General features: G+C 42.4%; 1 protein-coding gene across 2 annotated transcripts in view; it reads left to right on the top strand.

Annotated features, from left to right (window-relative positions):
* The window catches only part of TADA1 (transcriptional adaptor 1), a 63,660-nt gene that overhangs the window by 22,330 nt on the left and 28,534 nt on the right, over positions 1-12,796 (top strand). For both annotated transcript variants that reach the window (XR_016311540.1, XM_089668882.1), the window contains exons 5-6: positions 1,242-1,451; positions 3,310-3,461. Coding sequence is in view for 1 of the 2 variants with exons in the window: in XM_089668882.1 (XP_089525008.1) it covers positions 1,242-1,451; positions 3,310-3,461 (362 nt within the window). In the remaining variant the exon portion in view is untranslated. The remainder of the gene's footprint in view (positions 1-1,241; positions 1,452-3,309; positions 3,462-12,796) is intronic.

Here is a 12,796-nt window from a genome sequence, read left to right as displayed (position 1 = left end):
ATTAAACAAAAAATGGCCCTCGATGTACTGTAATTCCATCATCCATCACGATAAAAGCTGCCCGCCGATCAGCAGGAAAAAAAACCTGCTGCCCTTCGGGGGATGTGGCCTGGTATTGTTTGGGGAGAGAGAGTTCGTTCACCCCCTTTCCTGGCCTGCCAGGCTGCATTCTTTGCTAACGGTCTGCTATGAGTTTTGGGGTGACCACAAACCATTTTTTTAACGGCGAGTGCTAGCTCCTTAACAACTAATGACTCATCCCTGGTTACAGTATGCCCGACAACATTGTGAAATGCCTCACAGCTTCTGGCACCCAGTAATCTGGAATGACATGACCAAAATAAAGCTTTGTGGTTACAACCAAAGACGCAATGTTTGGAGAGAGGTCAACAAGGCCTATATCGAGAAGAATACCATGCCCACTGTGAAGCATGGTGGCTCACTGATTGGGAGTGTGTGAGCTCTAAAGGTACAGGGGATCTTGTGAAAATTGATGGCAAGATGATTGCAGCATGTTATCAGAAAATACTTGCAGACAATTTGCATTCTTCTGCAAGAAAGCTATGCATGGGACGCTTTTGGACTTTCCAGCACGACAATGACCCTAAGCACAAGGCGAAGTTGACCCTCAGGTGGTTACAGCAGAAAATGGTGAGGGTTCTGGAGTGGCCATCACAGTCCCCAGATCTTAATATCATCAAACCATTCTGGGGAGATCTCAGGCTTGCGGTTCATGCAAGACCACCAAAGACTTTGCATTACCTGGAGGCATTTTGCCAAGAAGAATGGGCAGCTATACCACCTGCAAGTATTCAGGGGCGTCATAGACAACTTACAAAAGTCTGCATGCTGTCATTGATGCTAAAGGAGGCAATACACAGTATGGAGAACTGAGGGTATACAGACTTTTGAACAGCGGTCATTTCAATTGTGTACTTGTTGCCATGTTTTGTTTTATGACTGTGCCGTTCCCTTATGACCTACAGTTGAATATGAATCCCATAAGAAATAAAAGAAATGTGTTTTGCCTCACTCATGTGGTTTTTTTTTTTTTACATACTATATATTACCAATTCTCCTAAGGGATGCAAACATTTGAGCACAACTGTAATTTTAGTGCTATATATATTTTGGAAACCTTCTAGTCTGAGAACAAGATGGGCTATATCTATGTGTGTTGTGTTTTTGTTTTTTTTTTTCACAAGTTTATGTGACTGTACACCATCTTACTTCTTCTCCAGCATCGCTTCCAGCCCCAGAATCCTTTGGCTGGAGCTCAGCAGTTTGTGAGCCGAGATCCTCAAGAAGATGATGAGCTGAAGCTATGTTCCCACACTATGACATTGCCCACTCGAGGGCAGCTGGAGGGAAGGATGATCGTTACAGCATATGAACACGGGCTGGACAATGTAACAGAGGAAGCAGTGACCATTGTCATCCATGCTTTAGAGGCAAGTATTACGGCTTTATTCTTGTAATGTTTAACTTTAGACCGCAGCACAGTTGTGCTTGATTATGTTTTATTGTAGCACATTGCAGTTGTGTGACACTTTCATTTTTGTGCTGCCATGTTTCTGTACCAGGACAGAACAAACCTCTGGAAATGGGCTTTTATTTAAACTTTCGTGTGTTATTATGATGAGCAAAGCTTGAGCACCAGTACAATATACAAGTCTCTAAACCTTGCAGTATTTATGGTAATACCTTTCCAGCTTCAGTTTGTATAGACTAAGACGGGTGCGCAACCTGTGGCCCTTGGAGGCCTTTGATTTTACCCTCGACCTCAAACCAAGGAAACACATTTGAACTGGATGGACGCTTTTCTTTCAACCAGATTAACCATGTGACTTCTATTATATACTGCATGTTTGCACTTTTTGAAAGCGCACCAAAATTTCTGAATGCAGGAGTTTTGGTACGCTTCCAGAAAGTGCACCACACCCACACGATATAATAGAAGTCTGTGGCAAAGCGCAGCTAACTCACAGGAAAGCCACAGGTGCAGCGCAAACTGCAGTTCATCAGTGTGAAAGCAGTCTTATAGGGGACTCAGGGCAGTAAGGGCTTCTTTACATTTGCGGTTTGGTGGTCAGTCAAACTCTATAGCTGAGACGTGTTGTTTTGTTTCATTTTTAATGAATATTTTTTAATACTTAATATTTTTTTTGAAGGTATGGTAAACAGTGATTTTTGTATAGGAAATGGCAGTAAACAGAAATATATTGTATGGAATTTATAAATGGTCTGTGCAAACTAATGTATGGATGAGTAGAAGGAAGCTACTCATAATATTAGTAAAAGATGAATCCTGATTGAATGAATGACTGGTTTTGGCTGCATTGTGTGGGCTGCTCTATACATTATTAAATATGCTTGTAAGCGTTGCCTGATTTTTGTTCCATTTTAGTGTATAGATCCTGAGCTTGTGGATTTGAATATTACTGACCTCCATTTGATAATTACAGCCACTGGTAATGACCGCTATTTTTAAAGAGTAACTCAGGATTAAAGCTGCTCATAGATTTTATAGAATGGTTAATTACATTGAATGACTTAACTGCCCTAAGCAGGCCTTGCAGTACAGCACATACTCCTCACATACTGTCCGCCACCCCACCTCACCTCACCCCACCTCCTCCCTTTAAAAATCATCTCATTTGATGGTAGTAGGTGTAAAAGGTACCAGTAAAGAAAAAAAATTTAAACTTTCCATAACCCTGTCTCCAAACGCTGGGTGTAACGTCACCATCCTTCCAGGAGGATTTTTGGGGAATGCAGAGCAGACACTCCATTGCAAGATCTTCTCTTGAAATTGCAGCTACTCTGTATTTCCCAGGATCTTGCCAGAAGGATTGTGAGATCACTCCACCTAGGCATTGTGGGTGGAAGACAGGGATAGGGTGGGTTGTGTGGTGTGTGTTTTTTTAATTTAATACACTCCAGGGTAATCTCGGCGAAGACCACTGCAGAGATATCCATTAACTTTGAAGCTCAACTTAAAAAAAAAAAAAAAAAAACACCTGTCCTAAACACCAATGAACCCTTCAATTTACCTGCTCTATCTCTGTCCCCTTCCCCCTGTAAAACGGATATGTTTAACTGGCTGCATCTCTCCTAACAGTGGATGGCCAGCCAACCCAGAAGACACCCACAGTCAAGGGATCTGCCTTCTGAGTGAGCTGTAAACAACTTGTGTCTTTGGATTACTCAGAGTAGTTTCAGAGGAATAATGTGGCTTAGTTTACATAACTCTAGACTTTAAGTGACTTATTTTGTGGGAAAAGAATGAATGGCTTTATCTCTTTTCAGAAACATCTAAAAGATCTGTTGACATCAGTAGTATCACGTAGACAAGCCTATCGCCTCAAAGACGGACACTTCCGATATGCTTTTGGCTGCAACATTAATCCTCAACCTTACCTTAGGAACAGTGTGGCAACTTACAATCAGCTTGCTGAATGGTAAGTGCAGAGATTTCATGTAAATAGTTTCATTTTGTAACTAACTATTCAGCCTCATACACATGATGAGAATATCAGACAAATGGTCGTCCATGTTGTGTGTGTTTTTTTTTTCTTTGCATGCTAGTCTCATATCAAAAACAAATAGGTTCCTACAATTACGAAAATTGTCATATGACCGAATACAACTACAGAAGCGATGTATTGTATTATATTCTTTTGTTTCTGTCTTGGTCGCTCAATTTTTTTATGGACGAATACTGTACTGATTAAATGAAAATTTATTTTGTGCTTGTCGCTTTGGATAATTTTGCACGAACTGTTGTGATCGCCTCTCGACAGCTACAGTACGTACTAATGATCAGATTATTGAACGATTGCTACAAATGCAGTGTTTTGCATCTGATTTCCTCATTCTGTGCACTAGGCTTTAGACTGTTCATTTTACCACTGTAAAAAGGAGAAATGAACCTAATATGTTCCCTTTAAAAATCTTTAGTTAACTTTTTCTTTAAACTGAAAACAAAGAAATGCAATGCTTGCCATTGCTGACATCATTCTATAGCCTTATGAAATATACAAAGTGTTACTCTTGTGGTACCTACTGTGTGTGTTAATAGGGATGATGACAGCTGCTGCTAGCATGAAAATTGTGTTCCCACAATAAAGTAAAAATGTAACTGATGCAATACTGCGCTGCTGTAACTCCTAACTGACCTTAAAAGTATGTGACAATTCCATGTGATAACAATAAATATGGTAAATAAATAGTGGGTAATCTCTCTTGGAGACCACTATGTGATAATATAGCTGTAGTGATAACCACATCCTCAAATAAATAATATTATAAACCACTTCTCTCCAATGCAATGCCTATGGAGAAATCATAAAGTGCCCAATCAACACATAAATCAAAATAAAGAAGAAGAAATCTAAAATCTCTTTTATAACTAAAAAGTTCATATATCAAGAATGCAAAACTCCTTCCTTGAATCTGGAACCATCACTATCCATAAAAGTGCTTCACTTTGTTAACCAGTGTACATCAGTTGTGCCACCTCAGTGCTCACAGAGCTCCTACCTTCTTGTAAATATATGTAGACCTGTAGGGGTTCATACAATGGGATTCCTCCACTGGACCAGTCTTCCAGCGGTCCTTGTCCACTAGGGATTCTCCTTACTTGTTCCCAGTAATTCAGCAGTAATTGGGTGCAGGTCCCTTTTTAAGGTTTGCCTGGATTCATGCAGCCATATTTGCTTAACCCATAAAGGGGATACAGGCCTGCGATAGTGTAGTATCTTAGTAAAGTGAAGAGAGTCTCCAGTGTACAAGGAACGCTGGAAGATTGGTCCAGTGGAGGAATCTCATTGTATGAACCCTTTTACAGGTCTACATATGTCTACATGAAGGTGAGAGTTCTGTGAGCACTGAGGTGGCACGATGATGTACACTGATTAACAAAGTGAAGCACTTTTATGGATGGTGATGGCTCCAGATTCACAGAAGAAGTTTTGCGTTCTTGATATGTGAACTTTTGAATTATAAAAGAGACTTTATATATATCTTCTTTACTTTGTTTTATGTGATGATTGGGCACATTATGACACACATTTACCTGCGTCAAGCGTTTGGGCGTCAATTCATTTCATTGGCCAGAATAAATGATTTATTCTGGCCATTGAAAAAATTGACGCTCAAGCGCTAAATATGCTTAACGTTCAGGCACATTTAAGAGCGTCATGCGCTTTTTTTCAGGCGAAACGCCACTGCTCCAGGACACCCTGGTGGTGGGGTTTTTTGTGTGTGTGTTTTTATTTATTTATTTATTTTTTGCCACTAAACTCTTTCCACAAAACAATACTGAAAACCTATGTGGGTATGGACACATCAGATAATATGCAGTAGAGTTTAGAGGCAGTAAAAAAAAAACACCTCACACCCCTAGCAGTAGCTTCAAAAATGTCCAGTGTACATGAGGCCAAAAAATGCTAAGCCCCTGGCTGTATTGCAGAGTCATTACATTGAGATGCTGACCTTGATCAAGTATGTAGGTCAGGAGATCAACTTTACTTGCTACATGCTTTTTCCAGATCAGTCACTCAAAAATTGTTGAAACCAGAAACAGCCAGGCAACTGGCATTTTTAGAAGGCGGTAAGTAATGTAAGCCTTCTCATTTCTTTCAGTTTGAAGGAGGGTGGGGGTGGAATAGGTGAATTGTATTGAAATTTCTCATTTTAAAGTCTTAAGCCAAAAACAAAAAGGATTGCTCCTCTACAGTATCTATGGAGGAGCAGCAAATACACCCTTGGACAGTAGCATTATCTGGAGAGGTTGGTTCAGGTTCAGAGGGTCAGATGAACTAGTAGATTTAGATGGGTTTTACACAAGTGACTAACAAATTAAAGTTGAACTCCAGGTAACACTAAGCAATTACAGGATCTTGGTTTTCCTTTTTGTGATGATAAAGATTTTTTCTTTTTTAAATTAATAAAAACTGACTATTGTAAGCACCCCTCTCAGTGTTACAGTTCCTTGAAAACGTATTTATAGCCCTTGAAATTTTCCACATTTTGTCATGTTCTCTCTTAGATTGTAAGCTCCAAGGAGCTGGGCCCTCCTAACCCTCTTGTAGTCTCTGTATTGTTGCTGTATTGTCTTCCTTTATATTGTAAAGCGCTGAGCAAACTGTTGGTGCTATATAAATCCTGAATAATAATAATAAGAAGATTAATGTTACAACCAAAAACATCAATGTAGTTTATTGGGATTTTATGTGATAGACCAACACAAAGTGGCACATAATTGTGAAGAGGAAGGAAAATGATAAATGATTTTCAAATTTTTTTACAAATAAATATCTGAAAAGTGTGGCGTGCATTTGTATTCAGCCCCCCTGAGTCAATACTTTGTAGAACCACCTTTCACTGCAATTACAGCTGCAAGTCTTTTGCACATCTAGAGAGTAACATTTTTGCCCATTCTTCTTTGCAAAATTGCTCGAGCTCTGTCAGATTGGACGGAGAGCATCTGTGAACAGCTATTTTCAAGTCTTGCCACATATTTTCAATTGGATTTATGTCTGGCCTTTGAGTGGGCCATGCTGATATATGAATATGCTTTGATCCAAAACACTCTATTGTAGCTCTGGCTGTATATTTAGGGTAATTTTTCCTGCTGGAAGGTGATCCTTTGCCCCAGTCTCAAGTCTTTTGCAGACTCTTAACAGGTTTTCTTCTAAGATTGCCCTATATTTGGATCCATCCATCTTCCCATCAACTCTGACCAGCTTACCAGTCCCAGCTGAAGAAAAGCATCCCCACAATATGATGCTGCCACCACCATGTTTCACAGTGGGGATGGTGTGGTCAGGGTGATGTGCAGTTTAGTTTTCTGCCACACATAGCATTTTGCTTTTAAGCAAGAAAGTTAAATTTTGGTCTAATCTAACCAGAGCATCATCTTCCACATGTTTGCTGTGTCCCCCACATGGCTTCTCGCAAACTGGACTTCTTATGGCTTTCTTTTAACAATGGCTTTCTTCTTGCTACTCTTCGATAAAGGCCAGATTTGTGGAGTGCACGACTAACAGTTGTCCTGTGGACAAATTCTCCCACCTTAGCTGTGGATCTCTGCAGCTCCTCCAGAGTTACCATGGGCCTCTTGGCTGCTGTTCTCCTTGCCCGACCTGTCATTTAAGGTGGACGGCCATGTCTTGGTAGGTTTGCAGTTGTGCCATACTCTTTCCACTTTCAGATGGATTGAATAGTGCTCCTTGAGATGTTCAAAGCTTGGGATGTGTTTTTTAGAACATAACCCTGCTTTAAACTTCTCCACAACTTTATCCCTGACCTGTCTGGTGTGTTCCTTGGCCTTTATGATGCTGTTTTTACACTAATGTTCTCTAACAAATATTTAAGGGCTTCACAGAACAGCTGTATTTATACTGAAATTACATTACACACAGGTGGACTCTATTTACTAATTAAGTGACTTCTGAAGGCAATTGGTTCCACTAGATATTAGGGGCTGAATACAAATGCACGTCACGCTTTTCAGATATTTATATGTAAAAATTTTTGAAAACAATTTATTATTTTCCTTCCACATCACAATTATGTGCCAATTTGTGTTGGTCTATCATATAAAATCCCAATAAAATACATCTCTGTTTTGGTTGTAGTGCTGGTTATAGTTAAAAGTTGTAATTTTTCTCTAGTTAGGATTGTTATGATTTATCGGCCTCGCTTTTGCTGGACAGCTTGATCTGATAAATGAGGATGACGAATAGCAGACTAACTCGCCCGATCACCAAGTGTAATTAATGCAGCCACCACATTTTAAGGATTGGAGAGCTGCAATATATTGAATTTTGGATTTAATACCATTTCAAATAAAGCATGATGGATGGATATGTGTATGTACGTATATGTGTGTGTGTGTGTGTGTGTATATATATATATATATATATATATATATATATATATATATATATAATGTGTGTGTATATATAATGTGTATATATGTATGTGTGTGTATATATAAATTTTCAATTCTCAAGGGCCATCATCATACCTATTTTATAGTAGTACTACTCTTAGCAACAGTAATCCTTGAACTAGGATGGCCAGCTAGCAGTTCTTGGAGTACTCCCATTTTTGTCCACTAGGTGGTATGTGAATACACGTTAGGAGAGCAACAGTTCTGGCTGCAGAAAGTGCTTTGCTATTTTTAAGTGAATGTTGGACATTAGTTTGCATTAAAGAGCTTCAGAAACAGTTTGTGACGGAACCGTAGGTGGGACAGAACACACAAAGAAGATGGTAAACACACAAAGCTTTAGTGAACTATGAAAGGCACTCAATCAGGACAGTTCATGGCACTCCGTGGGCTCACGGGGACTCAATGGGACCTTGGCGATGGGGTCTGACCTCAGCACAACCCCACACAGCTTTCTAGAGACAACATTAGGTTCACGGGGACTCAATGGGACTTTGGCTGTGGGGCCTGGCCTCAGCACAGCTCCCACACAGCTTACTAGGGACCACATCAGGCTCAGGGAACGGGAACTCAGCGGGACTTTGGCGATGGGATCTGGTTCAGGTAGCGATGGCTCAAGCCCTCAGAGGGGAAGTCCAGGTAGCTACTCTGGGCACGCCATGGGGCAGTTCAAACAAGGGTGGTCTGAGCGCACAATAAGGACAGTTCATGACAAGGGTGGTCTGAGCGCACAATAGGGGCAGTTGATGACAAGGGTGGTCTGCGCGCACAATGGGGGCAGTTCATGACGGTGGTCTGAGCGCACAATAGGGGCAGTTCATGACAAGGGTGGTCTGGGCACACAATAGGGTTACTCCGCAACATGCTGCTTGTAGGGACACTCACGGTAGGCTGTTTGCAGACACTCAGCAGCAGGCGGCTTCCAGGGACACTCATGATAGGCAGCTTGCAGACACTCAGCAGCAGGCGGCTTCCAGGGAGATAGGTGGCTTGCAGACACTCAGCAGCAGGCAGCTTCCAGGAACAAAGCGGTCAGCAGACAGGGTGGCTTCCCAGGGGCCCAGCAATCAGCAGACATGGCGGCTTCCCAGGGGCCCAGCAATCAGCAGACAGGGGCGGCTTCCCAGGGACCCAGCAATCAGCCGGTATGGACACAGCGGGCTTCAGCAGGTAGGGACACAGAAGGCTTGCAGGGGCTCGGCAGGGTCTTGGCTGTGGGGCCTGGCCTCAGTGCAGACCCTGCACAGCACCCTGTCCCAAGCAGGAACGAGCACACACACACGGGCAGTTTCCAGGGACACTCCCAGCCCTGGAGTATTGGCAGAGTGGCAGCGGGTAATGGTTCTGACCTTTTGGAGGGGGGGGGGGGGGACTCCTGCAGAGTGCTCAGCGGGGATGGCTGCAGAGGTCCGGTCTCCCCCACCCGGACTTCCCAGCGGCTTGCAGACCCAGCAGCGGCAGACGCACACAAGGAAGAGGAGACTGGCCTGGTCCTGCGCCGGCCTTTCAAAGCCGTTCAGGACGCTACCCGGTTGCAACGGCCGGCGCTGGGCCGCGTTGGCGGGCAATGAGGCATGCCTCCTTGACACGGGCCGCGCTCTTGAGCGCATATATATATGAGAGCAATAACACAGCAAAGAGATAACAGAAGTTTTAGAGAGGTAAAGTACTTGCCAAAGGTCCTGGGTTAAGCAGATCAAGTTTCAGAGTAAGAGCGGAGTTATCTCCCAAGTTGGTTCCGATGTTAAAAGAGAGATTTCTTCAACTTCAACAGGACCTACTCAGCTTAACTTGGCTTAACTCCAAACATAACAGCTTTTCTAGGAACTCAAAAGGGTGTCTCCTTGAAGCAGAGAACCAATCGCCTCATTTGGGGAGGGTGTTGGAGGCGGAGACCCCAGCTACAACCAATATCCCTCCCAGCTTATATCATTACCCATAACTTACCCTCGGTGCATGTACCAGCCTAGCCACTAGTAGATTAATTTGCAGAAGCATCTGCTGAATGTCTAGATATGAAATATGACGTACCTGCTTGAGACGGTTAAGGAGATATCATTTTCTGCTCTCCTGTAGATGTCAGCTAGGGGGTGTAATATACAGGCAACTTGTATTAAAGTGACCGATCTGAATATATGCCTGGTCTCCTTGTAAGTCTTTCATTTTCCAAGCTATGAAATCATAGGGGAAAGTGGATTTTGAATGTGATGTCTGTTTTATGGCTTATCTGGAATGTCTTTGAAGCTCAGTGAAGGACTGGTTTATGGCTTTATGATCCTTTTCCAAGCAAGATTCTCACAGACCTACTGGGGCCCGGCTAATTGGGGTTTATAACCATGCAGCTCTCCAGCTGGGGCCTGATGCCTTTTGAACTCAGCATCCAGGGACCACGTGTCACTCAACAGAGAGGGAGGGGGGATTTGGAGGAGGGAGAGAGAGATACGAGATGGAGGGTTTGGAGAAAAATGGATGACCGCGTCCATCTCTGTGTGCACGATTGCTACAGCGAGTACAATCAAAATGTATTTTCTTGCATAAAGTAAGTTGTTGGTTTCCCACATCAATCATGGTACAGTAGGATGTTAAAGCGGTTCTTCACTCTAGAAACAATTAAAAGGCAGCAGCTACAAACACTGTAGCTTCTGACTTCTAATAAGCGAACACTTACCTGTCCAAGGATCCAGTGCCAACCTCACTCAGGCCGGCTCATCAGTGGTCTTCAGATCCCTGGTGCTGGCATGTTTAGTGTGGGAAGCTGGCTATGACTCCTTGCGGCTTCATAGCCAGCTTTCCACGGTGCATGCTTGAGCTGTGCTGTGCTTTGTGAACGGTTCTGCAGCCTTTTGGGACCTGTGTCCCAGAAGGCTGTGGGCGAAGAGGGGGGCTGAAATTCTGCTTAGATCACTTAGACTACAGGTGTCAAACTGGCGGCCCTCCAGCTGTTGCCCAACTACAAGTCCTATGAGGCATTGCAAGATTGACAGTTACAAGCATGACTCCCAAAGGCAGAGGCATGATGGGACTTGTAGTTTTGCAACAGCTGAAGGGCAGCCAGTTTGACACCCCTGACCTAGACGATCCAGGTGGTAGTGGGAGCGGGTTCCTGTCAAAATCAGGTACCTGCTCCCTCCTCCCAAAAATTCCAAGTGTTAAAGAGGGGGAGGTGGCAGATAAGTGGAACTTCCCCTTTTGGGTGACGTTCTGCTTTTAAGGTTGGCAGGTTGAACCAGTACCAGGTGTGGGGGGGCCTCAGAAAATTGACTTTGCAGAAGTATCACTTTCCCTGCAGGCATAAGAGGGGGAGTTCTATTAAACGGAATGGCAAATTATAGCACTGATTTATATATAAAAAAAAAAAAAACCCAGCAAGCTCCCCATTTTGAATCTTCATAAAAATGCTCAACTATTGTCAGTCTGAGCAGAGGTAGATGTGTATTGAATGAGAGGAACAATAAAGCACAGCCACTGTGCAGTAAAAGTTGGATGCGTAGTCTTCATATGGGCACATATGGTGGCTCCCATGTACATGTATAATTAAAAATGTACTTAGAAGCGGCTTCCATTTTATCCTCCACAAGAAAACAACACGTGGAAAAGTCTGTTTACCTGTTGAGGGTGGGAGTAGCTTAAAAGACCTGTTTGTGGGCTGTGTAGGTTGCATGCTAGTCCTTTTCTTCCCGTTAGACTGTGGGCTGTAAACACCACAACCTATGCTTTGTATTCTTTTTAATAGACCAGTGGCAGTCAGCTTAGTAAATATAGGGAACCTCAAGTGCAACCTCTTATATGTCCAAATGGATGCACAATAGCTTAGTTTTTATAAATTTGCTGTTCTGTTTGTTTCAGTAGATACTTATTAATGTATTACAAGTATATAAGGCTCACAACACCATGGTAAATCATCTTACAGAAGACAAAATAAATGTAGGGGTAGAATGCATGGGGGATGAAGCAAGCATCCAAATTCATAAGTTACCGGATATAGTAAAGCTATTTGTTAGCAGCATTTGCAAGTGCAGTAGGTGATTAGTGTCGAACATGAGCTGATATGCAAATTTGCTTTTAGGTGGGTATTATTATTATTACATCGAATTTATATAGCGCCAAAGGGTTTGCTCAGCCCTGTACAATAGAGGGGGGGGGGGACAATACATGAAACAGCACAGCAACAACAAACAGCACACGAGGGGTTAGAGGGCCCTACTCTTTAAGTAAGATATTGACATAAGTGTTGCACCTTTATTTTGAACAGACTGGAGCTCTTCTAGAATGCTGCATTTTTTTATTGTCAGATTTTTATCTGATTGTTACAAAATGGACATTTGGAAGGTATATTGTGACAAAACCAGTTTTCCTAAAGTAGAATTGCAGTTTCAAAGTGCTATGAAACCCAAAAACAAAAATGTATTAAAATTGCAGCTCATCAATTCTTAGATGTGATGGCTGCATTAGTTTTTAGGTTTTTTTTTTTTAGGCTTTTTTTTTTTTTTCCAAACTGTAAGTCTGTTACTTTTCAAGTTTAACAGACCAAGCTGTCCAAAGTAGCAGTTAGAGAGTTGGGATACACCATTAAACACTGACATGTGTTTAGAATGGTCAGCTTTTATTTATTTGTGTAAAGTGTTAGGCTAGCAGATTTAGATTGGAACTCTAGCTAACACTTGCCCTCTCCCCAAACTGACAGTGCTGCTGTCTAAAGGTGTCTGATTTACCACTTCATCCAGAGTAGAGTCACCATAAGGCTGAGGTTTGTTTCTGGCCAGATCACCAGGGGAAAAAAAGACTAAAAGAAAGCCACCACATCCAAGGACTGGCAAGATGCAATACATTTTTTGG

This window comes from Staurois parvus, unplaced genomic scaffold, assembly GCF_062004578.1.
Source record: "Staurois parvus isolate SC_StPar_1 unplaced genomic scaffold, SC_StPar_1.0 ptg000066l, whole genome shotgun sequence".
Taxonomy (NCBI): domain Eukaryota; kingdom Metazoa; phylum Chordata; class Amphibia; order Anura; family Ranidae; genus Staurois; species Staurois parvus.
The sequence above is the reverse complement of the archived record's forward strand: the minus strand, read 5'-3'. Positions and strand labels throughout refer to the sequence as shown.